The 27,173-nt window shown below is 36.2% G+C and overlaps 2 protein-coding genes across 4 annotated transcripts in view; one reads left to right on the top strand and one right to left on the bottom strand.

The window, feature by feature from the left end:
• Positions 1 to 1,731: 1,731 nt before the first annotated feature.
• On the bottom strand, positions 1,732 to 9,730 carry LOC127634436 (XK-related protein 9-like). Of its 3 annotated transcripts, none has more exons than XM_052114002.1 (6): positions 9,453 to 9,728; positions 9,107 to 9,151; positions 8,140 to 8,573; positions 7,407 to 7,591; positions 6,575 to 6,708; positions 1,732 to 4,137 (listed from the first exon to the last, which is right to left on the bottom strand). In XM_052114002.1, the coding sequence occupies exons 3-6, from the start codon at positions 8,430 to 8,432 to the stop codon at positions 4,126 to 4,128; spliced, it is 624 nt and encodes a 207-aa protein (XP_051969962.1). In that variant the 5' UTR covers positions 8,433 to 8,573; positions 9,107 to 9,151; positions 9,453 to 9,728; the 3' UTR covers positions 1,732 to 4,125. The 3 variants fall into 3 exon arrangements, with proteins under 3 accessions (XP_051969962.1, XP_051969961.1, XP_051969960.1); XM_052114001.1 differs by lacking the exon at positions 1,732 to 4,137 and having other exon boundaries at positions 5,617 to 6,708; positions 8,140 to 8,249; positions 8,403 to 8,573; positions 9,453 to 9,730; XM_052114000.1 differs by lacking the exon at positions 1,732 to 4,137 and having other exon boundaries at positions 5,617 to 6,708.
• A 2,983-nt stretch (positions 9,731 to 12,713) lies between these two features.
• The window catches only part of LOC127633969 (translocating chain-associated membrane protein 1-like 1), a 48,892-nt gene continuing 34,432 nt past the window's right edge, over positions 12,714 to 27,173 (top strand). The window contains exons 1-11 of the mRNA XM_052113338.1: positions 12,714 to 12,951; positions 14,174 to 14,237; positions 14,927 to 15,048; positions 15,236 to 15,352; positions 15,458 to 15,516; positions 16,951 to 17,035; positions 17,293 to 17,363; positions 17,754 to 17,858; positions 18,009 to 18,152; positions 24,171 to 24,316; positions 24,494 to 26,369. Coding sequence (XP_051969298.1) covers positions 12,829 to 12,951; positions 14,174 to 14,237; positions 14,927 to 15,048; positions 15,236 to 15,352; positions 15,458 to 15,516; positions 16,951 to 17,035; positions 17,293 to 17,363; positions 17,754 to 17,858; positions 18,009 to 18,152; positions 24,171 to 24,316; positions 24,494 to 24,561 — 1,104 coding nt within the window. The 5' untranslated portion in view covers positions 12,714 to 12,828 and the 3' untranslated portion in view covers positions 24,562 to 26,369. The remainder of the gene's footprint in view (positions 12,952 to 14,173; positions 14,238 to 14,926; positions 15,049 to 15,235; positions 15,353 to 15,457; positions 15,517 to 16,950; positions 17,036 to 17,292; positions 17,364 to 17,753; positions 17,859 to 18,008; positions 18,153 to 24,170; positions 24,317 to 24,493; positions 26,370 to 27,173) is intronic.

The raw sequence follows: 27,173 nt of genomic DNA, 5'->3' as shown, positions 1-27,173 counted from the left end.
CCACCGAGTAAGTGTTCAAGACTGCCCCGTGTCTGAAACATGCCAAAGCTCAGTGCACTTAACCCACATTAAATTCACACTGGCCCGAATACTGTTCCGGAGCGGTCTTTCAGGCTAAGCTTATCCCAGAATTCATCACTTTCAGGAGCCGACACTCCGCCTACCCAAGTGATCACGTTATCTTCACCATGATGATGTTAAGGAAAGCTGGTAACACTTTAGAATAATGGTCCGTAGTTAACAAGTAGCTATGCAGGAAGTAATAGGTAGTACTGCATTAACACCGAACTTAATACTATTAACTAATATGGAAGCAATATTAACTAAGCAGTAAGTAATAGGTAATTTAGTACAAAGGTAGTTCCTTGGTAGGTATTTTATTATTACTAAAGAAATATATCCTCATTGAGAACTACTTGTGAATAATGCAGTACTACCTATTACTTCCTGCATAGCTACTTGTTAACTACGGACCATTATTCTAAAGTGTTACCCAAGTTATTTAATTTTATATATGACTCATACTGTACAGGTTCTGTGAGGCACTATAACAAACACTGTAATCTGGAAGATGTGGTTTTGCGCTTATCGCAACATAAATGCAGCCAATTTCTTCATTAAAGATGCAAATTGTTTTTGACGAGAACATCAATGTTTATATTCATATCCTAAAGAGAAGTCCTCCTCAGGCAGCTACTGTAACATAAAGGTAGGTCTTTGGAGTCTGAGATATATTGAACTGACACTCAATAGCTCATGATAGTGAACTAATCCAATCATGAGAGTGTCAACATCACTTCCTAATTATTTAAGATTTAAAAAAATATATCATTATTAGTATTATTCTATGTTTAAGTTTGAAATAAACAGAGAACATACGTCCATCCTTTGGCAAGAGTAGTAGTCACAATCTCAACCTGTAGCTAATGTATTTGGGGGAGATAATATTCATAAACTGGTTTCCACAAAGAACCCAATTGAGGCACATGCTTCTGAAATGTTATGACCATGATGACCATACCCCCACAATTGTTCACTTTTAGACATGTTACTTTTGTGATTAGTAATTAATTGGTTATTATTTCTTAGTTCACAAGTAGTTCTCAATGAGGATATATTTCTTTAGTAATAATCAAATACCTACCAAGGAACTACCTTTGTACTAAATTACCTATTACTTACTGCTTAGTTAATATTGCTTCCATATTAGTTAATAGTATTAAGTTCGGTGTTAATGCAGTACTACCTATTACTTCCTGCATAGCTACTTGTTAACTACGGACCATTATTCTAGTGTTACTGGAAAGCTTTTTAATATAAGTTATTTATTATAATCAGATGGTAAAACATAAGTGAAAAATATGTATTGTTGTATGTAAAAAGTGCAATATAACGTTCATAAATGATCGGGATGACTTTACGGCATCCTCATTATTTCTAAAAATGTTTATGTATATTTTTGGTAATTTATTAGCCAGTGCGGCATACAGTATACGATTTAATAAAAAAAAAATGTTTTATATTATTAACTACAACCCTGTCTCTGTCATCTGAAAATGCGTATATGTATTTGAAGTATACATTTTAATGCATTTCATTTGTTGTATGAAATTCTTTTAAATTATATGTTTTATGCAGTGTATTATGGACGACACAATTTTACAGTTAAACATATTTTAATGTGCAAAAGAATGGAAAATGAAAACGAGTAAAAATAATTAACTTTCTCGATTCATTTCACACAATGAAACATTGTAAAAAAGTACATAAATATTTTCAACAACACAATACACTTCAAAAAACAGTAACGTTATGATAAATAAAAGGATGGGTAAACATTTCAGTTATTTATTTATTTAAGTAAACCATAACAGTCACCGCTACCAACAACAAACAGTCTTCTGTGTGCAACTAAAAACTACAACTACAAACAGCTATCACAACCCGGGACCAGATTCAGACTGGCCATCGGAAGCACTGGGAATTTTCCGGGCTGCAAATATGGCAAAGTGGGCTGCGATATGCCGAAGGGGGCCACGATAAGCTGAAGGGGGCCGTGAAATAGTACCGTGATATGCCGAAGGGGGCCACGATAAGCTGAAGGGGGCTGCGAAATAGTACCGCGATATGCCGAAGGGGGCCGTGATATGCAGGAGACAGTGACACACATTGCCATGACCAACAAATCTCCAAAACAGTTGGTCAATATTACAATCAAAGAACATATTTAAAGTCAGCAGTAAAATGTGACAACACTGGAATCATAAATTGTGCTTCTTTACCTCAGATTAAGCTAAATAAAAAAAAAAATATGCAGTTCTATATCTTATGCGCATGCAAGTTTCCAAGTTGATTGACAGACGATATAAGTATCTAAAAGGTGATTGGCTCTTTTACCTTTAAGGCAGGACTTCCTTTTTACATTTGTTTACCGATGGCCATTTCAGATTCTCCTATTCATTTAATAGAAGTGGCCTAATATACTTGATGTGATGCAAAAATATCTGAATGCAGGGCATGCTGCTTGTCAGTAATTCAGCTGAATACTCTTCCGGGTTTTTGGACTACATGCTGAACAGCTCTATTACCACATTACTTAATAAAAGACTGTCTATGTTTTATAAACTTTATAACCTTTTGAATTTGTCAATGAAAATGGTCACTGTGACATACAGTATAAGTTCTCAGAGTTGTTGAAAGTGTAATTTTATAGAATTGCAAGTTTTCATTTTTCTGATTGCTCTGATTAATTTTTCACTCTTTTTAAATTGCATGTTGAAAAGCAAATTGATTAATAAGGTGAACAATGCCTTGAAACGTCATTGTTCTGCTTAAAAAGACCATACACTGCCAGCAGAATTAACCTGAAATAACACATTCATAGTTTTATTTGGCCCAAGAAGCAACCATACTATGGCAATCATTAATTAATGTGCTGGTTTAAAAGTAAACATTCTATAAATGAGACATTGTTAATTACCATGAACAAATAAACCTATTTAGAGGAATGTACATTTTTATTTTTGATTTGACACAGCCAAGGGCAGACATTTGTCTTCATTTGTTCTGCCATTAGGATCCTTTTTGCCATGGAACATGTCGCTTATAAAACATTTTTTTTCTTTTCCAAACCGTTTTCAATTAATTGATGACTGATCTACTGGAATGAAATCAAAACCAGAATTCATTGACAGAGCAGATGTACTGTCTAGCTCAAAGACATTACCCTCATAATTCTATAATTTAAGCTAAATACAAAACACAGAATGTGTTAGTTTACATGTGCATGTATGTGCAACTCTGTCTGTGTGTGTTCCTGCTCTGTATGTATATGATCTTTAACATCCTGTGAATGAATTCCAGGTGTGAGTATGTGTAGTTTGTGACACAGCCCACCTTAGAGCAGTAGTGATGTGCTCCATTTTGAGTGCTCTGCTTTTGCCTTGTTTCTCTGGCATATGAAAACAGGCAGTGTCAGGTCTCTGGTAATGACTGACCTCACCATAGCTATGCTACAACACAGATTGCCTTTCCTTTCTCTAACCCCCCACAACTCCCCAAACACACACACACACACACACACACACACACACACACACACACACACACACAGAATGCATGCCAACTCAGCCCACCTTCAAAAAAATGGCACTTAAAAAAAAGTCCCAACTGCCATTGTTGCCTCTGCTGAATAACCCTCCAGTTTAGACTGGCCTGAGCTGGATTACTGGTCTTACCTGGTCTCCCAGCTTGCAGGCCAGTCTGTTTGCTGATTTTACAGCTGGTTTAAGAATTTTTTCCAGTTGGGGCTATACACCACTTTTTATACTTGGATCCAAAAGAGTTTTTTCAGAAAGAAAGTGCAGTTACGTATATCTCACCCGCTCCATGTGGACTTTATTTAAAGATTTTCCGGGAGAAATGTAGTGCCACTCTGTGATCAGAAAGAAAGTGATTGGATTTAATTAAACTTTCCTCTTTCGCCAGTCTGTCACTGCCAGGCCAAATTTGTTAGCATGTGTGCCCTGATTAAAGAACCTGTAGTGCCCTTACGTACCACACCAATTCGTGCTCCAGCGTTCCCCTTCTAGTGAATTCTCCAGCTATGAGGCAAAACCACCAGTGTCATAATGTAACCTGCGTAGACATTTACAGATTACTATTGCAGCTAATGTATCTGTGCTCACAGCCACAAGTCAAGTCATAATAATTAAAGACACGCTGCATCTCAAGCGCATATTAATCATGCTTTATATGGACTTTGAAGCTGTAATGGAAAACAGCCACCCGTATGGCTGCCTCTCCACTTTTATTGTGCTTGGACAAATTGTGGTGAGTGTTTGCTGGTATGCCCCATTTCTGACTGGGTTTTACAGGAAATGACAATAAGAAAAGAAAAAATAAACTCAAGTGAATCAGGGAGACAATCGGTGGTTATGCTGTCTTGACTGATTTACAGCAGACAAAACAAAGCCAGGTCTGTGTGTGTGTGTGTGTGTGTGTGTGTGTGTGTGTGTGTGTGTGTGTGTGTGTGTGTGTGTGTGTGTGTGTGTGTGTGTGTGTGTGTGTGTGTGTGTGTATGTGTGGAACATACTACAACTATCTTCTTAGATATTACCAAAGGATAATCAAGATATTAAAGTCAAATTAAGTCAAATCTTTAAATCAGCTCAATTTAATTTGTCTACTAGGTTCCATAATTTGCTTTGAATGGTATCCAGTAATAACATATAGGAATCTGTTTTTGTGAGTGCGCAAAGCACAGCACTACGTGCTACAACTGCAACATGTTATCCAATTTTCGTAAAAGTGCTAATTCTAAGTGCAATGTCCATGCCAGAGATTTGTGTTGACATTTAGGATGTTGTTTATTTTTCAATTATCATTTTTATTATGTTTATATTTGTTATTATATTTTAAATGATTGTATCCTGATTTGTCTGCAATTTTAAATTAAACCTGTTTACCTAACTTTTACCTTAACATGAAATAAAGTCACTGCAGGGCAGCATTTCTAATCTTCTGGCTACATTATATAACATCATCATTGTCAAGTATAAAAACTTAGCTCCTCTCAATACTTCCCCACTCTGGTGGGTGGCACAATCACTTTAATGGTAGTCAAAACAGAATTGGATTGGTTTATTATCTTTAAATTAGCTCTGAAACAGCAATCTGCATTTGATCTCGTAGCCTCTTGGTCTCTCTATACTCAAAGATTGTCAGGGTCAAAGTTCACACATATCCTTTTGCTTAAGTCAGACATGCATGTCCACATGAAAGATTCATCTGTCTTCTTTTTACACATTGTGTTGAAGTCAGTAAAGTTACATAATGTTGTATTCAGATCACAGGGTTAATTGCAGTTCTGACCTTTTTCATTTTGTTATTCAAGTTAATTAATTCTCTTGAATTAATATAATTGTTTTTATTCCAGCATTTTATAATTTACTATAAATGTACTGTCATTTACTATAAACATTACAATAAATATCATGTTCAGTACAGTCATACATTTCAGCTTTTTCATTTTGTTATACAAGTTGTATTACTAAGTTGATCGCTTACTCTTCAATTCATATATATATACATATATATATATATATATATATATATATATATATATATATATATATATATATATATATATAAGAACTTTCCAAACCCAGATAACTTTTTTCTTCTGTGGAACACAATAGGAGATATTATGCCAAATGTTAACGTCACTCACTTTTGCCACTTTCACTATCACTGCATCTTTGTTTTTTTTTTTGTTTTTTTAAACAATGAAAATGAATGGTTACTGATGCTGTCACTTTATGGATGAAAGAAAGTCATACAGGTTTGGAAAAATAAGAGATTAAATGATGACAGAATTTGTTATTTTTTAGTGACCAAACTCTTTAAGGATTTTTGAAACAACAGTGCCATCTTGAGCTTATTCATCACTTTACAGGTTCAATTTCATGCCTGTAAAATCAGATATCTTCCCTAGCAGCTTTTAATTTTTTTTAGAGATCCTTCATATATTGCACTTATAAATAACTATAAACAGATAGCTTTTTCAGTAGTCAATAGACTATTATATTTGTAAAAAATTGTTTAAACGCGTTGTTTCTTTCGTTTGCTCGTCTCTTTCCATTCCATCTATCTCGTCAGACACCTTATGAGGGTGCAGAAGACTGTAATAGAGTCCAAGGAAACCCAGTCCAAGTGAATTTGAAATTAAAATAAATAATATGATGGGCAACAAATAGTCAGTCCCCTCGGATTCTGGTTTGAAGAGAAACAACAGAATAGGTGCTGCCAGGTTTTCACTGACACTGAAAATGTAATACATAGTCATGGGAACTTGGCTGTTCTCTCCTTTAATGTTAAAGAATGTAAAAATTAAGATGACTCCAACAGTGGCTCTATAAATATATTCAAGGACTCGTGAAGTGCAGAAGTCAGTCTTTTCCAAATAAGCCCAGAATGTTCCCAAAAACCATATGAAGGCCATTGCTATAGTGCTGAAGGTGGACAGCATGATGAAGAGGGTGAGGCTGAGGATTCGAGGAGTTATTGTGAATACCTTGTAGAGCAGATACACAACTGTGGGGATACCACAAGGCATCTCATTAACGTGAGGTAGAGAACGGCGTAAACAGCGACGATAATCCACCGTTGACCAAGCGATGTTGAGGAAAGACACGGCCATGCTGATATCTAAAAAAAGAGTTGTTGTTTTATACTAATTAATCAGATTACTGGTCAAATTGCAAATGTTTATCTTTTATGCTGTTATATACAGTGGCTCAAAATGATTTGGACACTTAAAACAGATTTAAAAACAAATGTGTATGCATTAAATTACAAAATATCAAGCCAGCTGGAATTCATTTTAAAGAAAGACAGCAAAGTGCACTTTAAGGTAAAATAAATAAATAAATAATAATTACAATATTATTATATTATTTATAGTTTAAAATTAAGTCAAAATGTTTTTGGACACTTGTTAAATGTTAATGGAACATGTTCTGTCAGGAACTGACTGACAATATGTTGATTAAAATAAGTTGTAATTTAAAAGTAATAGCAAAAATTAGTTATGAGAAAAGGCCTTTTTTTAAAAGATAAACAAATAATTTCTATGATGTTTATTTTCAAATGCATAGAAATGAATAGATTTATAAGTGTGGCCATTTTAAGTGTCTTTTTGGGCCTCTGTAACTGTGTAATTTAATGGTGTTGGAAGAGTAGCTTAATTAAAATTTGTTAAACAGAATATTGCAGAATAATGGAAAATGAGGCCAGGGACACATGCAAGAAAGTGTAATATAATTTACTCGTGTTTCACAGTCCCTGCCTAAACAATCTAGATTTACATGGCAGATGCATTCGATTTTACTTATCTATGAACTCACATTGCAGAGTAGAGCGATGGTTGTGCTCCAGTATTATATATAGCTGCAGGACAAGTTGAGGAACACTCTCAAGGAACGTTTCGAACAAGCGGAGCATGCTCAGATCTGTTGCGAGGTCGAAAAGCCGTGACTGGACCTGGTTGAACCAAAGGGCTTTAAAACTCTTCTTCAGCAGACTGAAATACCTTCCAAAAGGGTGACAGAGTGTCAAAAGGCTTAAAAATGTGTAAATGCTTGAATGAATGTGACAGATACAATTATATAAACATTCTGTAAATATGTCCATACCGTGGCCCCAAAATGTTTTTGGACACATAATTTATACAAATGATTGCAATAGATAATAATGGATGCAAACAAATTATGCTAGACCTTTTCTCTGAAATTATTTTCTATGACTTTTTGGCTCAATAACTTTTACCAACTAGTGCCATGTTCATTTTAGTGGCTGCATGAAGTCAGTTCTCCAAGTTCACACAGGTGTCCTAAGTGAGTAACCAAAGGTTCAACACATTAAACTCCACAAAGTTTGACAACCAGAATACGTTTCGCATTTACACAGTACACTTTTTTCCGTAATATAATTCAAAAACTTTCATCCAAGTGTGGCATAAGCGTTGTCCAAATTATTTGGGACCACTGATTTCCTTCCTCCTTATTTTTATATTTAGATATATTTTCCAAAATGCTACATCTGTTGGTCAAAATATAAATGAACTTGTTGTGAAATTACCTTGTAATAATGCCTATCTGCAGTACATGTATCCCAATCAGATGGCCAGTGGGCAGGTTGTCCTCTTTACCATCTCTCTTGTCATCTTTAAACCACACATAGCTGAATATCTGTACGCATAAAGATCCGCTCAGAATAAACACAAGAGTCAGTGCAGCCCAGGTGAGATGTCCAGCTCTAAAATACTGTACAGTTAACAAGAGATCTGATCCAATGTCTCCTAGATAGAAAATCAATCCAATAATGGTGCATAGCCACCGAACCTTTGTAAAGTCCCCTCCAGTAGATGTCATGATTTTGTTTTATGGCATTCGATAAATGTTAGAAGCAGATTTTCCTTGCTGCTGCTGAATATGTGAACAGACATTTGGTTTCTGCCAATGAAAAGAGCTTGTGCACTCATTCTAGGAATGTCCTAATGAAAAACTGATAACCTACAGTATACAGAAAGAACAAGAGAGAATACAAGAAATCAATACAGATACATACAGAAATCAAGACATTGTAGAATGTTGTACAGCTCAACTAAAATTCTTATTGATTCAGTTCTTAATGTGTTTCATAATATTAGGTTACATCTATTTGTTGATATTATATCTATGTATGTTCTGGACTTTGTCCAGTTTCAGTCACTAACCACCATAACATGATAGTCTAATAAATGCATTGCGTCAAACTGCTTTGCTCACCCAAGGAAATTATGTAATGTGTACAAACCATGGAACACACTATCAAAGTTACCGTACATTTAGTCTGTTTTCCAAAACAGCTGCTTATTCTGTCTTACAGTACGTCATCAAAAGTACTTTATCATAAATGGGCTGAAATATGTGGCACATTCTTCATATTTATGATCTTAAATGATTTATTATTTCACTTTGTCTTTCTTTTTTCACTCTTTATCTTGCTTATCTTAAGCATTTTGAATTACCATTGTGTATAAAATGTGCTATAAAATTAAACTTACCTTGCCTCACCCATTTGTTTAGCTCTCAGTCTTTGTGTGATTTACCTAATAAATGCAACATGAGAAGTGTTATGGTGTACTATTACAAAGTAAACAAAAAAATATACTGAAAGTACATACATTACAATACATACTTTTTGTAATCACACTTGTACATTATATAAAAAATTAACACTTTACATTTGGCTGTATATACAGGTTAACAATCTCTAGGTCATATGCTGCTTTTATAGATGAGCCATAAACTGTCACTTTACAGTGTTCCTAAGTGTAACATTAAATCAGCTTTACTCACTGAAGCTATCAAGGAAGATTCAATGTGTGAAAAATCACATCTAAAACTTACCCAGGCTTCCACTCTTCTGCTTCAGTTCAGCATTGACAATCAGTAGCTGGTTTCCAGACTGCGTGATTTCTCATAATTCAACTGACAGAGCAAACCACACCCTTCCTGCTCTAATCCAAGAGTCTCTGTGGAATTTTGAATACAAATGAACAAATGACTCTTCTCACCCTTCTACTCTCTGCTTTTCTGTTCTTCTCAGATTAGGACATGATATGACATCCTGATATGAGCCAGAAACTACCATTTAATTGGTTGTTAACAACCAAGTGCTGTTTTTGTGGGTTTGGCTACTTGGTTGGAAAACTAAAAGGAAACACAGGAAATGCACTGGTATGCTGCTTTACACGTTCTACAGTACAGTTTGTATTTAAGACCTTATAACTAAGTTCTGTACTTCCTGTTATAAGAGCCTTGGTGCTATCGGCAGGCCCTAACAGAATCTGTGCCGGCAGGACTCCACTAAAACCTCAGCAGATTTCTGTAGAACTTGAATGACTGTCATTCATAAAGTTCTATACATCTCCCACCCATTGAACATTTTGAATGATCTGGTAATGCTTTAGCCTATTGACAATAATCCAGATTAAGCAAGAAAACTGCATTCAAATTAGATTTGAAATAATCTAGTTATTTTCTGCTGTTGATGACAAACCACTTAAGAGGCACATGCACAACGCTTGCATACATTGGATTATCTGGTAAGAATGCTGGTAAAAAATTGTCATAAATCTACCCATGGCGTCTTTTTTAACCATTCCCTCAGTGAAATCTGCTGGAGGTAAAATATTTACCTTGGCCATTGATATTAATAATTCTTTTAAAGTATTCAATCTTGATCTCTATAGTTCCATGTCTTTGTCTACTGATGAAGATATTAGAAACTTTGTGGAACCATGAGAACTTCCTAAACTGATGAATGAACAAACATTCTGAGATAACCTTGGAGGAGCTTGGCGATGTAATTAAGGCCTTACCTACAGGCAAGGCTCCGGGGCCAGATGGTTTTGCCGCTGAATTTTTTAGATCTTTTGCTAGAGAACTGGCTCCACTTTTGTTAGAAGTTTATATGGAATCATTAAAGAATGGAAAGCTTCCGCCAACCATGACACAAGCCTGGATCAGTCTGATTCTTAAAAAGGACAAAGATCCAAATGAGTCCAATTTCCCTCATCCAGCTAGACGTTAAAATATTGTCAAACATATTAGCTAACCGATTAATTAAAGTTATGACATCTCTTATACATATTGATCAGGTGGTGTATATTCGGGGTCCGTAGCTCATCTGATAACATCAATATCATGTGGTCAGTGGCGAATGATCAGACTCCAGTCACTGCTATCTCACTTGATGCCAAAAAGGTGTATGATATGGTACAATTGGATTACTATTTTTAAGATTTTGGAAATATTCCAAAGTTGGACCACAAGGATATTGGTTAACTGTCTGGGTGGAGTTGGGGATTAGGAGGGTGAAAGGGAATTATGGGGGATTAAAAGTTAATTATGTGTATATATTTTTGCTTTTAAGTTTCATGTGTTTGAATAAATAAAAGATTTTTACTGTTGTCAAATGGTTTATCCTTAAGCCATTTATTAACTTTTTGTCATGAGTAAAAGGCAGGACCCAAAAGCAGAGTTAAAAAACAGGGAATTTATTAAATACATAAAATAAAGTACTGGTTCTGGGGCTGGGGCTGTTGAGGCTTCCAGCGCTGGCTCTGGGATGGTTGAGGCTTCAAGCACTGGCTCTGGGATAGAAGAGGCTTCAGGAAATGGCTCTTTGGCCATTGCTTTGAGAAAGTACTCATCCTCACCCCGTTCTGTGACACAGGATCTAATAGATTAATTCAGACCTTCCCAAAAAATATAAATTAGGCAGGTCTGATTATATCCCAGACCCGAGGACAGGGACAAGAATTCTAGGTCATATCCCCTCATGGACTTGTCCTTTCATTAGAGCATGGCAAGCCTCTTGTATGACTAAAGACAGAGAGAGACACGTGGCGATACAGAAACAAAACAAAGCCACGTGTTCTCACAAGACAACAAATCACCCAAATGGCATGAGTGCACATCGCCAAGACAATAAGGCAATATTCGCCCATGCCAACCGACAAACAAGACAAGATTCTCACACTAGATGAAACCTGAGTGTACATCGTGAGGCAAACACCCACAATGCACACAACAAAAACAAGAAAGGACACCTGTACGAGAGTTCGGCCACACACGTATCTGTCACCTTAGACTGAAGTGACCGAAACTCAGTACAACATAAAGACAGCTCACCACAGGTGCACCACAGACAAACTATTGACATGAGTGCATGCTGCCAAGATGACATAAGCACCCACGTAAATCAGAGACAGACATGGAGCACAGTGTCCAGATCCCGACTCAGACTGAAACCGAACCAGACAGGAAGTCAGGATCCAGACACTGTGCTACAGACATGAAACAAGACAGAATGAAGAATGCATGGCAGGGAAAACAACCAAAACCGTGTGCTCACACAAAGACAGACAACGAAACACAAGACAGACATGGGACGATAATGCCATGTTCCTGTCAGAGCAGGTGTCTCGACATGAGTTTTTGAAAATGTGAAGTTCTTTTTAACTTGACAAGACGCTGAAGAAACATGTTTGGTGTGAACAGCCACTAACTCGTCCATTCACGCATGTCTGTGAGTGACAGCCCATGTGCAAAAAGCTTCTTCTTAATTCATTACAAATCGAAGTCCTACTTGAAAAACTGAACAGAACCCAGCCCGAAACCCGTCGGGTTCTGGGGTCCCATCGGGCCCTATTTGGGTTGCAGACCTCTAGCGCAAGTGTAGTGCATATGCTCGTTTATGTTTTGACACCAAAAGCAGAGAATAACCCAATGATTTAAAATCTTGTGTGAACAAATTTTTCTTGCGTCTTGATTTATAAAACATTTTTAAAGTGAATTTTTGGTGTATTGTGTGCATGTAAACGCACTCAATAGCACTTACATTTAAGTGGGGCATTTAGGGATTTCAAAACCCCTTATACCCTTTTGTATAACATTAAAAGTTGTCATATAGCTTTAAAAACAAGTAATAATGTGCAAGTCATGTGGACGATTTCCATATTCTATTATGTTCTATTCTATTTTGTTCTATTCTACATAAACTTGGTATTTTATAATAGCCCACTCCAGTCCAGCAGATGGCATTTCTGTAGCTCGCATCACAGTGCAAAGTATTTTAAACTGAAAAAAGAGGGAGGAAGAAGAAAGACAGACGTAGGCGTTAAGACCGACGTGCCTGCCAGATAACAATAGTGAAGACGTGTTCCTCACTCACACACACTGAGTTTGGCCACCAAAAGTTATCTCAGCATCCACCAAGATGGGAATCCGAAAAAAGAACAGTAAGAACCCACCGGTGCTCAGCCATGAGTTTGTGATCCAGAACCATGCGGATATTGTGTCTTGTGTCGCTATGGTTTTCCTGCTGGGTCTAATGTTCGAGGTAAGAACCCTTCCTAATATAATTAATTCATCCTCGCAAATTTAAGAGCACGTGAGAATAATAGATGATTTATGTAGAGGATAACTGTTGTCTGGTTTATACCAACAAGAAACCTTGCACATCCTTAATGTTCTGGCATAAACAGATCTCACGATTTCACTTCCTTTTAAGTGCAGAAAAACTGAAAGTTTGTTACTGTTTCGTTTAATTTAACTTTGATTAGTTGCAGCTAGTGTATATATGTTTGCATAATCTGTTTGCATATTACTGATTCATATAAATAAGCGCATGATTTTGCCTCAAGTGCAGATGCTGCTGGCTTGTTTCCCGGCTTCATTTAACTAGTTGGGATTTTTTTATTCTATCAGACGTGATGCGCGAGAGACTTGAGTTCCATCTGAATCGGTTTAAGGAACTTTTAAAAACGCGCCAGATCAAAAGCCACCGAGCGGATTTATTACATATGCAGTGACATAATTGATTGTAATATAATTGCGCAACATCGTAGCCGCACCGATTCTTTTTACGCGCAAATGAAGTGTTACGTGGCAATCGGAGAATGACTGAGAGCGCTGTCATCGGTGTGTCTTTACGTCACTCTTTGATTTGTAAATATATATTTTTTTGTATATATAAAAAATGTATGTATGTGTGTGTGTGTGTGTGTGTGTGTGTGTGTGTGTGTATATATATATATATATATATATATATATATATAAGCAAAATGTTTTAACTCTTAGCAGCTTATTGATTTTATACTCCCAACTCTCGTTAGGAATGCGAGTTTGCTCAACAGTTTGATTTGGACCATAGTTTGCTAATTATCAGCGCCAGTACTGGGGCATTATGGGATTTGAAGTTTTCTTTTTCAACAAACGTGGAGCTCTTGTATGCTCCTTATTTAATGATATGCTCGTCTTAAATATGATTATAATTAGTCACCTTGTGATTGATTGTAATTAAAATGTACATTTTAGTTGCTCGATGAACTGGAAAGGTACCCGTGCATATTATTGACTTATTAACCAAAGGATATTGGAATATTGCCGTTAGGGGAACGTTCTCCAAAAATACAGTGAACGTTCTACTTCCATAAACTATCCTGACTGGCTCACCACAAGAGAATGTCCTATGTCTGTTCTGGGAACCAAAAACGAACGTTCCTAGAACATTATGTGTTTGGTGTGTAAGGACTTAGAGTTTATTTTTTCTTTCCACGCAGATTACATCAAAAGTAGCGGTTTTGTTTATAACTGTGCAGTACAATGTCACCATTCCAGCAAATGGTAAGCATGTGGGAAATTATCCCTTCCTCTTTCCAAAACTAGATCATATATATAATGTATATATATAATACAAATATGTGTGGGTGTTTTAATGTATCTTGTCTTTTTTTTATTTTTTATTTTTTTATTATAGCTTGTACTTGCCATGATATAGCCCTTGATGCTGATATGGCAATAAATACCAAAAACAACATCAATTGAGCTCAGTTCTAGTCTATTTAATTATTAGTTTTGTGACCCTAAGATTAAGGCATGTTAGAGTTGCATAGTTAAATCAACTGAAGGTCATCATGGTTCAAATCATTTTTATTTATTTTTTTCCCTCGTCTCAAACCACTGCATGCTAATGATATTTATTAACTGATAATTGATAATACTGTCACTTAAAGTAGCTGCCCATAAAAATTACACCATCCTTAGATTACGTACTTCAATTTAGCAATGTCTAATTCTTGCAAATCGAATAACTGGGTACTTCATTGTCAATGATATACTCTTTGTCTTTCACTATCCCTCTTTGCATGCCATAATCAGATCTTTTCAGCCTTTTCTATACTAGTATGAAATCAAGAATACTTGACGGCTTCCATTTTTTTCCCAACTGGTTGGGCAGGTTTCCATTTGCCAAATGCTTGTAATTTGACATCCAATGAGACAGTCATAATCTTTTTATTTGTATCTGGTTTTAGGGGGTTCAGAGGAAGCGGCTGTAAATTACTTCCACTATGGTCTAAAAGATGTGGCCACTGTCTTTTTCTACATGTTGGTGGCCATCATCATGCATGCCATTATTCAGGAATATGTGCTAGATGTAAGTATCTACTGACATTTGTACAATGAATTTGGTTACAACCACTTGATCGCATTATGTCGGTTGTAACGAGTCAACTGCATAAAATGTCAATGTAAATATTTTACTTTGTATTCTGTAAGACACTGTAAATACTAATAAATGTTTCTATTTGTTTTCCCATTTACTTGAATGCATGACTGTACAGAAAATCAACAGAAAGATGCACTTCTCCAAAACCAAGCACAGCAAGTTCAATGAGTCTGGCCAGCTGAGTGCCTTCTACCTCTTCTCCTGCTTGTGGGGAGCTAGTACTCTTGTCTCTGTAAGAGCTTAACCACCCTACATCATATAAATAGGAGCTTGTGTGCATGTTAATGTTTATTGCAGTGTCTGAGAGAATAATTTGATTTATGCTCTTTCAATGAAGGAGAACCTCCTGTCCAACCCAGTCAGTCTGTGGGAGAGCTACCCGCACATACTTATGCCGTAAGTACTGTGCTCTGTTTCTGAGAAATGCAGATGTTTAGGGTTCAGTGCAATTTAAGCTTTTGCATAATGTTGATTACCACTGTAACCGGGTTGAAATGGGAAATGAGGAGGTGGGAACCAGACGAAGCATCAAAGTTATATTTTAATGAAAACTTTATCAAAAAGACACAAAACAAAATCGCACACATGGCAGCTGTGTGTCTCTCTCACTCTCTCGAACTGCCGCATCCCGCTGCACTTATCCCACTCCAAGGCTGATTATCCCAATTGGGGGCCGGGCGTGCATAGTCACGGCCCCGCCCTCCTCATCACAACCACCAAAAATAATTTGGACTCTACACTTACAATGACAGTTAATGGGGCCAGTCCATAAATGTTAAAATAAACAATGTTTTCAAAGTATGGCCACAAATTGTAAACTTTAAATATTAAAATCAGGGATTTATCAGTTTTACAGCATTTACCAGATTAAAGGGTTTACTGTAGTAACGCTGTTATGACAAAAGTTTGAATATTGGATATAACTTTAAACAGATAAGGTTAGTAAGTGTTTTATCACACTAAAATCATGTTAACGTGTATAATGTTCATGTCTTGTGGCTATACGTTTGAAAAAGTGTGTAGTGTGGTGTTTATAGACTGGCCCCATTTACTTCCATTGTAAATGCCTTTCTGTTACTGCAAGACCTTTTTTTATTTAGTTTATAAACCAGGGATGTCAATTATTAAAAATGTTTTATTATTCAACATTATGCCACAAATACTGTTGATTGAGCTTGCATTGAACCCAGAACATTCTTTTAAATTTGGGTTAGTGGGATATAGTGATAAATAGCTCTGGTTGTACCTGGGTTATTGCAGTGTTTTATTTGCAATTTGTTCTTTCAATTTATTTTAGTTTTTACTCTTGGATTTATTTTATTTTTCTAGTTTCTAAAAATACAATTAATTCATGGTCATTTAGTTTAGTTAATTTTGGAGTCATGAAAATATATCTTAGTGTAGTTTTAAGTTTTTCCAGTTGTTTTTATTCTTTATTCAGTTAATATTTTCATTTTAGTTTTCATTAAAGATAACAACACTGAGTGTTACAAAGCATGGGAGTTTAAAAAGGTGGATGAGAAGACTGGGTAGAATAAAACATTTTTTTAATTCCATTTGTCTTTCCATTGTGAGCTCTGTGATGTCACTACTACAGAGTGGTCATTAGTTATATTTTTTTTGGTAAACTGATCTGCCTGGCTGGTTTGCATCAAGAAGGTTGTTCAGAAACTTTTACAACACTGCTGATCAAATTATCCTGCATTAGCCTACCTCTAATTCTCTCTTCTGATTCTCATCTTTTTACTGCATGTAACGCACATGCACTTATCAAGGACATTTGATTTCACAAGTCCTGGAGATGCTAAAGGAGTTCCATATCTGTTTCAGGTTCCAGATGAAGTTCTACTACATCTGTCAGCTTGGCTATTGGCTCCATGCTATCCCAGAGCTCTACTTCCAGAAGGCCAAGAAAGTGAGCAAAGTCAACAGTGTTTCTTAGTTGGACTTGTGTTGAGGATTCACTGAAAGCAGGACCGTTGTATCCTGTTATTGTGACGGGACAGATTTCCCTCTCTGAAGGGTTCCATGTTTACCAAATTTTGACCGTCACTGTAGCCAATTATGGACACAAACACACAATAACGGTGAAAAGATGGAACCGGTTTGTGGAATACTTTGTTTATTTGGTTATTGTAAAAAAACACTGCATGTCCTTTTGTTTTTTTGCAGGAGGATATTCCTCGTCAGCTTGTTTATATAAGCCTTTACCTGGTCCACATTGCAGGAGCCTACATTCTAAAGTATGCAACCGTTTTTAGTTTGTTTTATTCATAATAGTCATGCTGCATGTACATTTCAAACCTTACTTGACTGATGTGCATAAATTATTGCATAAGGGGGCCTTTTTGTGTTCAAAATCAGCAAGGTTAATTGGAATGCAGAGGTCTTGAACATTGCATACTGTCTTAGAAACACAATGTGCATGTTGCAAGATGCAATACAATGACCAAAGATGTCTGTCTAATATACTGTATGTGCTAAAAAAAACAACAATTAATCAAAATAATGCAGATGTACTACAAGCATGTTTCCGGTGTGAATGGCCCTAAGACAAGCATAATGAAAGCAATTGCACTTTAAGGTTTGGTACTGGTTTCACTCATGTTATATTACATTTAATGTGTTTCCAGTCTGAACCGGTTGGGCCTGGTGTTGCTGGTTCTGCATTACTTTGTTGAACTCATTTTCCATTTATCCCGCCTGGTTTACTTCAGTAATGAGGACAGGCAAACTGGGTGAGTGCCATTCACTGAACAGACCAAGTGCTGTTAATTAACACCTCAAATGTATTGTAAATATATTAGAATTGTCTTTTAATCTCAGGAAAGTATGCTTCTCCATTATGAAGCATTTTTAGAAGCCTGTGTCTCTGTGTATGTTAACAGGTTTACAGTGTGGGCTGTTTTGTTTGTGCTGGGCCGGTTGTTGACTCTTTCCCTGTCTGTTCTTACTGTGGGCTTTGGGCTCGCCGGAGCAGAGAAACAGGGTCTGAACTTTGCAGAGGGATGCTTCAATGTGCTGTTTGTTCGGTAAGCACTGTGAAAAAAGCAAGTATGGGAGAATAGTTGAATTAAAGCTAACTCTCATAGTTCATGTTTGCAAAAAGTTGTACTTTAACAGAGTTTTACTAAAATTGTTTTTGGTGGTTGATGTATAATTGCAATCAAGTTAGTTTCCAAATGGGTTTAGGCTTCCATTTTTCATAAAAAATACAATATTTATAGAAACTGTAGTTACATTGACATGACCATCCATAGGATTACCAGTGGTTACCATAGTCTTATTACACATGCCATAGTTAAACCATAAAGGTTTTGTGATCTGCGCATCACTGACAAAATAGGCATGATCTGATTCTGCTGGGTGTGTCTGCTTTCAATGTAAAAATGTGCAGAACAGAAGATGACATGATCACCTTACAAAAAAAAACTTTGCATCACTTATTAATTTATTTTACTTTTTTTTTTTACTTTCTCCCCCATTTTGGAGAACCCAATACCCAATGCGCTCTAAGACCTCGTAGTGGCATAGTGATTCACCTCAATCCGGGTGGCAGAGGATGAATCTCAGTTGCCTCCATGTCTGAGACCGTCAATCCATGCATCTTATCATGTGGCTTGTTGAGCGCATTACCGCGGAGACCTAGTGCGTGTGGAGGCTCACGCTATTCTCTGTGGTATCCACGCACAACTCGACATGTGCCCCACCGAGAGTGAGAACCACATTATAGCGACCACAAGGAGATTAACCCAACTTGACTCTACCCACCCTAGCAACCGGGCTACTTTGTTGCTAAGGAAGCCTGACTGGAGTCACTCAGCAGGCATTGGATTCAAACTTGCGACTCCAGATGTGGTAGTCAGCGTCTTGCTGAGCAACCCAGGCCCCCTGCATCACATATTATTAAATTAGCTTGATTTATAACCTGGGCAACCAGCCTGAATAATATGTAATCATATTTTAAAAGCTGTTCTACTGAAAGTGGATGGAAAGGATTCAGTTAAAGGGGCCATCCTAATCTAGAATTCTATCTTATCTGTGTAGTAGTAACCATGGCGATTTCAGTTAGAATCTCATTTAGAACAATGTAGTTGTCAGATTTTAAAGGAATAATTTACCCCAAAATTATAATTCTCATAATTTACTCACCCTCATGCCATCACATATGGAGTGGTGGTGTAGTGGTCTAAACCACATAACTGGTAATCAGAAGGTTGTTGGTTCAAACCCCACAGCCACCACATTGTGTCCTTGAGCAAGGCACTTAACTCCAGGTTGCTCCAGGGGGATTGTCCCTGTAATAAGTGCACTGTAAGTCGCTTTGGATAAAAGCGTCTGCCAAATGCATAAATGTAAATGTAAATATGTGTATGATTTTCTTTCTTCAGCAGAACATAAGCAAAGATTTTTTGAAAAATATCTCCGCTCTGTTGGTCTATACAATGCAAGTGAATGGTGACCAGACATAGAGATCAGATTTAGAGTAAAAAAAAAAAAATGGACAAATTATGATCCGTTTCTCACTCGCACCTATTATATCACTTCTAAAGATATAGATTTAACACCTGGAGGATTATGGATATGGATTACTTCTATGTTTCCTTTATGTGATTTTTGGAGCTACAAAGGTCTAATCACCATTCATTTGCATTGTATGGACCAACAGAGCTGAAATATTCTTCTAAAAATCTTTGTGTTCTGCTGAAGAAAGGAAGTCATAACACATCTGGGATTGCATGAGGGTGAGTAAATGATGAGAGAATTTTTATTTTTGGGTGAAGACAAATTAAGATATTTTGAATTATATTATGTCTGTTTGTCCATACAATGCTAACATTTTCATGCTTTAAAAAGGACATATAGGCAGCATTATACTGGAGTAACGTTCAGTACAGTAAGGTCATTCATATGACTAGTGGTTTAAGCCATGTCATCTGAAGCATTACAATCAGTTTTGGGTGAAAAACAGACCCCTTTCCCTTAGGGATGGGATAATATGGTTATCTCTCGATTCAGTTTGATATACGATATGAGGTTGGCGATTTTTAGATTTGATATAATAAAACGTAAATGACAAAATATTACAGAATATTGTTTATTTTCTGAAAAAAATTTGCAAAATGCTAAATTTCTCATCAAAATAAGTTCTTCAATACACTATATGAATGCTCAAAGTTTCAATAATAAGAGTTTCTCTATAAGAAAAGATCACAAACAAATAAGCTTTCAAAAATAGTGACATTCAGGCTGACTAGGTCCAGAACAAGCAATAGAACTGAAAAAAACCTGTCCTTTTCAAATGTGAAAGTGTATATTTATATTTCAGTAATTGTTGTCGTCATTATTATAATCAAAATTTAACTTTTGTAAAAAATAAAAAAATTCGACATTTATATTAGTTAATACTTAGTGGTCCAAGCACTGAAGGTTCAGAAACCTTATTGTATTTGTTCTGATTTTCTTATATTTCTTTTTTTTTCTGCCCTTAAAAGTGTCTGGGCATCAGAGACCGTAAATCGTAGAGATTTGTAGAGTGGCCCCGTCAGATACAAGGTGGCACAGTAATAAGCACTTTTGTGTTTCTGTTTATAACTTTTGGAATCGTAAAGGCTAGAATCAAAATGCTGTTTTCCTTTAATTCCTTGAATCAAGCCCTACAAAATGTATATCTTCGAACTCCTAGACCGTTAGTCCGATCGGCACAAAATTTGGTATACATCATCTGCAGACCCCCCTGACAAACTGTTATCAACATTTCGATACTTAAAATCTTTCCAAAGATATTAACGGTATAATTCCTTCGGTTAAATGTGATTTGAATAAGTTATCCAACACAAACTCCAAACGTAACCAAACTTGGGACACGTAGTCAACAGGACGTTTAGATTTCACAAAGTTTTGTACAATTCCACCCCTAGGGGGCGCTTCAACAAAAAAAACTGATAAGCCATTTGATTGACAACGTTAAGAAATAGATTCGACAAATTAACAAATATGGCCGCCAACAGCCAATCAAACCTCAGCACGTAATATTTTGAATTGTGAATGGCTGATGGTCCTGAAAGGTTTTAAACACAAGGAAGGTCTCTACAGGAAGCTATACATTACATTTTGTTAGAATTAGCCACATGGTGGCGCTATAATAACCTGATTTTCATTTTGGCTAATAACTTCGGAATTGTATAGGCTAGAATAATTTTTTCGTTTTTCCAAATCCGTTAGTGCCCTTAAAAGATATGATCACATTAATTTTTATTTCCACGTTAAATCTTTTCTACCATTTTAGATTATTTTACTTTTTTTAACTACTTTTAACTCGTCCTAGGCCATTTGTCCTATTTGCACAAAACTTGGTATATATCATTTGCAGACCCGCCTGACAGTTATCTTAAGAATTTTTATGTCAAATAGTTTTAAAGAAATAAGCTAATACGTTTTTTGGTGTGTCCTGTAATTACTAATTGGCCTGTATCTTGTGAGCAAAAAATTTAAACTTATCAAAACTTTCTGAGAACATTCAGATTTTTTACAACTTTAATAATGCTGTAAATGTACATAAATAGGTGTTTATATTTGTATTAATATTAGTTTGAGTTCATTTTAAATGCTCTTGTATTTTGCATTAATTCCATATTTTTATGAGGGAGATAGATGTAGCTAGGGAACTAATGGCAATCAGGTGCCGCTCGTTGGCAGCAAGATGGCATGATCAGCGTTACTGTGGAAACAATCACGGCTTCCATAGCAATCCAAAACTCATCTGAGAACCTGATGACAAACAAAAACAAACCAGCGGACTCGTAGAGACTGGCTGTCTCTCGTTTCGAAGGCTGCATGCTAGGTAGGACGCGTCCTTTGAAGGCTGCAGAATAAACAAGTCTCGTTTAAATGAGATGGCCTTCATAGGACAAACGGAAACAGAACGTAACATGGTTACTATGATATCATAGTAAAGTCTCTTTGGAAGGGAATGTATGAGATAAAATTTAGGAGAGTTATAATGATGTAAAGAGATAAGAAAATAGATTTTACAGGTGTAGTTTTAGTCTTAATACTTTATTTTAATTATATATTAATATAATTATACATATTATATACTCTGCTCCCATCTACTGAGATACTTCAACTTGGGAATTTACATTACTTGCGTTTGAACATCATATTTATGGGCAAATTGGTGGTGTTATTTTTTGAGACATTTTTATTGAAGCAAAGAATTGTGGGTTGTGAGTGCCCACAAAGGATACACTTCATGCATCCTCCGAAAGAAGGTCGCATTCGAAGTGTCCTACTCGCTTTTCTGAAACGAGACAGCCTTGATGTATGCGGCTGACAAACGCTACATCCGGAGGATGCAGCCTTCCAAACGAGACACCGATTTCTACATCTCTTAATGATCATCCTGGAAACTACTTAGCCACGACCTAGCAACCATTTAGAGCACCCTAGCAACCAAAACCTGTTGACTTCATTCAAAATTGCTGAGAGTGATATCTTTCGATCAGAATGTCCTACAGAAATGACAGGTGGCTTGTTTTATTAGGGTGACCATCATTCTTCAATTTACATCATGAAAACTACTTAGCCATGCCCTAGCAAATATTTAGAGCACCCTAGCTACCAAACCCCACTGACTTCATTCAAAATGCTTAGATTGGGCTCTCCGGATCAGAATGTCGTAGCGGCTTCTGGTTTCATTGATTGGACTCAGGGTAGCAAAGGAGCCTTTTGAGTATCACCTTGGTAACTTTCTAGCAACCAGATGGTGTTACCCTACCCAAAAAGTAACAATAGCCCTGCACCAGAACAGCATACACACTTCCGGTTTCCTTCATTTGACTCAGACAAAACAAACAAAAATCACATTTTGGGCCATAACTCTTGAATTATTTTGCTTCAAAATATATGGATTCAACCAATGGAGTCATATGGATTACTTTTATGATGCCTTTATGTGCTTTTTACAGCTTCAAAATTTTGGTACCCAGTTTCCAACTAATTTGGCTTTGGCACGATCTATTGTGAATTTGTATTATTTGGCATCCACTGGATAATTTCTGTCAATTCTGATTACATTGGTTATTCCTTCACATGTGAAGCTCGCTATATTATATCATGAAATTGTATATACAGTATAATAATGATATGAGCTATCACTTCTTGAAATAATGTGTACAATTTACAAGTAATAACATTGAGTTTACATTCATTTGTATAAGAAACACTAAAAAGGTACTGTCACTTTAAGAGTTTAACATGCGTTTCACAGCCTTCCGGTTCAGCGAACATCAACAAGAATCTGTTTCTTTAGTGCATCCATGTTGCATGAGATTAAAATTTATATTTAATTTTTACTTTTTTATCTGACTAAAGAACTGGAAGAATAGTAATATACATTATTCAGTGAAAGTGGAGTGCGCCATATCTTTGATGGACTCGCATTAAATGGAGGAAAAGATCCATTTTAATCAAACACTTTTCATCAAAATAAGGTATTCCAGTATTCCAGTCCTAAAAGCTAAATTCAAGCACTTTAAGGACCTTGTGTGAACCCTGTAAATAGTGTAGAAAAAAACCACTGTAAAGGTCAAATCAAGTGATGGAGAGATTATGATGTTTGAGGGGTTATTTCATTTATTATCACATGGTCAGAAAACGATGTTTCAAATTTCCAAATATCAAGTTATGCCATGTTATGGTTCACATTTATATAGAAATTTGATATATCGTCCCATCACTACTTGCCCTGTGCATGTACACACTCTCTGCGCCTGCATCAATCTGAGGAAGTGTAATCAAACTTGAAATCATGATCGCACCAAGGAGACAAAACTGATTGTATTGTTTCAGAAGACATGGATTATACCACTCCAGTATGGATTTATGTCCTTTTTGGTGCTTAAAGGTTTTGGTCCCCATTGACTTGCATTGTATAGATATTCAGATTTGAGATGGGAAGTTTTTGTAATACAGACCCAGAAGATGGAAAAGCAATGACAACCTTTTGCTTTATTTTTGGAGTTGTAATGGCACTCTTTTTCTCTCAGGGTGACTGTCCTGGCTGCAATCTGTACCACTCAGGCTTTCATGATGTGGAAATTTATCAACTTCCAGCTGCGACGGTGGAGAGAACATGCACAGACTCATGGCTTAAAGAAGAAATCAAGTTCTTCCAAGAGCAAATCAAAGAAAGGTTATTGTTTAGATATGTTTACCCTATTTAATGATAATACTGCACTGATAAAGGTGAACCGCTGACAAATGGTGAAGATTATAGTGTTCTGTTTTAGAATTTACAAATGAAAGAATCTAGACTACAAAATGAACTGCCATCACTTACGTCAATCTACCTCTCATTTGTCTGTCACAGCTAATGGTGTGAATGGATCTGCCAGTGGAGCAGATTCCCCCAGAGCAAGGAAGGAGAAGTCATCATAAACTATCCCCATTTCCAGCTTCTATACTGGCTGAAAACAGCCTGATCATTCCCTTCTCTCCTGTCCAGTCCACAGTTGGTCTTTTGCCCCTTTTTCCGTTCCCCGCTTGTTCACCTCAAAATAACCTTGTAATATGACAACGTCCTCATTCTGTAGGATGTCGAGTGCTGTGTTGCATGAATCCATCCAATTGTCATGTCTAATTGCAAGAAGGGCTTAAGGAATAGTGGATTTGGGTTATTTTGGAGGGGGCACCCCCCCCCAACATTCTTTTCCTGAGGCTCCAAAAGCCATTTGCTGTATTTGCTTGAAGCTGCAATCCAACATCTGTAAATCCAAACCATGATTCAGCCATGTCTTCAAAGAAAATATGAAAGCTGTGGGACAAAGTTACTTTTTTACAAGTGCCTAACCATACGTAATTTTGAAAACAGAGTGGAATAATCCAGTATTTTAACTGAAGTTTGAATTCAGGGTTATATTTAATGTTCTCTTAGAGTGCTTCTCTTTAAAGTCTTGCATGATTTTGTGTTTTTTTTTTTTTTTTGTTTTGTTGTTGTTTTTTTATCCTGTGCATTTGGAAAGGTCTCTGCTTCATTTGTGTTGTGGTATAAAAGTTTTGTTTTTCTTACAAGAGCATATATAATTCATTTAATATCTTTTTTTTTTTTTATCAGAACGTTAATTTCATTATTTGCACTTTCTAATTGGTCAAGCCAAGCAAATAGTTTAATATTCCACAATAAATAATTATTTAGCAAAGAAACAAATGTGATAAAGAACAAAAGCATTGTGCTTTGGGTGAGGCAATCGATTCTGCCTTTTAATCCTGGACTTTGCACTTCAGGCTAGATAACAACCTGTTAAAAATGACAAACCATTATGAAACTAGGGTATGAATGTTAGAAAAGTTATCAGACAGTACTTCAGCTCAATGTTCCTACCAGAACATTTTGAAGAAAGAACGAAAAAAAAAAAAAAACATAAAAAGGAAATTCAGCAAAGAAATAAGCCGTGTTATGTCATGTTTATTTTACTTAAGGTACAATCTATTAGAAGAAAAAAAGCAGTGAATGCATTGTTTATTACTGTTATGTTTACAACAACTTGATCCCCTTTGCAGTGCATTGGTTGTGAGTCAAATGTGCCCTGCCATTTCTGCATGCGTTTTGCCATACACAATTACTATTATTTATTTAATGAATTCGATTTAATGAAACGTAATCTTCATCAAAAGGAAGAAATATCAATAGGTAAAGTGCGTAGCATTTTCTTCAATGTTCTCCTTGCGATACCGATACTGACCATGTGACAGCGCTGTTTACCAGGATTTTCATTCAGCTGAAAAGACGGCGATATTTAGCGGTTTCGCTAATCTGCGTGTACGTTTGAAGTGTTCTCAGCCAAAGTGTTGCTTTTCAACTTAAAAACTATATGCAAAATCAATATTTTCTTAAACTTTTTGTAGTGCTTTTCTTTTGGGATTTCTCATTGAGAAGACGACCCCGTGGTGTTTCAACATTTCTGGCAAGAGTGTGTCAATCTGAAAGGAAAAGTAGAGTGAACAGCAGAATATATTGCACAAGTCACTGTTTGCAGATTTTGCTTTGAGAGAAGTTACATTCTGTGTTAACCTTTGATTAGCACCACTTGCAACTGAAAGATTAGTCTCAATTTATCAATTCCGAATCACATACCTTCCTTTCTGGCTCAAGTTCATATGGAAGTATTGTACAGGAAAAAAATAAAAACATTTCGCCGTGTGGATTTTGATCGGAGACTTGACACCCTTGTACTTTATTGCTGCTGGTAAGTTGTGGCTTTTTGCCATCTAGTCACTGAGCGTGGAGACGAATAGCCATTTGTTGCTTGTGCTATGTGGGTGGAAATAAATATTTGAGAATTGAACTCTACAATTGCATGTTATTGGGGATTCTCCCATTATATTTCACAGTCGATATGAGGCAAATTCTTTTTCGCCTACATATTTGACTGTTGACTGAAATGTGGATTGAAGAATCGTATTTAAGGTATATGATTTAGAATGCAATTATTAAAATAGTCTGTTTGGGAATTATTTTCATCACTATTATTTGAGACTAGACTGTGACTTAATCAGGTCATTCAGTTTTCTGAGGAACAACTCCGAAATCACGGCATCCTGTTGGGATCAATGTGGAGCAATATATTTGGAAAACATCGATGTTTGTATGTGGAATGGTATGAAGAAATGTCATTTTAATCTACAGTTACAAAATAATTCCATTTGAAAAATTTCTAAGACAGGAATGCTATCCGTTAGGCCAAGTCGAATAAACTAAACTAAAAAACGTTAGCTAGCCACAGACACATTTTGTATGTTATCCCCATTATAGTTATTTAGCAGCTAACTAGCTATCCTGGACATTTATCTCACAAAAAATTAAGAACCACCATGGACTGTATGTGTCCATTGAAAAATTATTTTTACAGCACATTGTCAAATTTCAAACCAGATACAAATGTATATTGCCATTTAAAAGCCTAGATTATATTGCATTACTAGGCCCATTGATTTTCATCTTTCTGGTAAAGAAAAAATGTGACTGTTTTTATTTTGTGGTGAACTTTCCC

This window comes from Xyrauchen texanus, chromosome 41 (genome assembly GCF_025860055.1).
Source record: "Xyrauchen texanus isolate HMW12.3.18 chromosome 41, RBS_HiC_50CHRs, whole genome shotgun sequence".
Classification (NCBI taxonomy): Eukaryota; Metazoa; Chordata; class Actinopteri; order Cypriniformes; family Catostomidae; genus Xyrauchen; species Xyrauchen texanus.
Note: the sequence above shows the minus strand (reverse complement) of the source record. Positions and strands in the feature narration are given on the sequence as shown.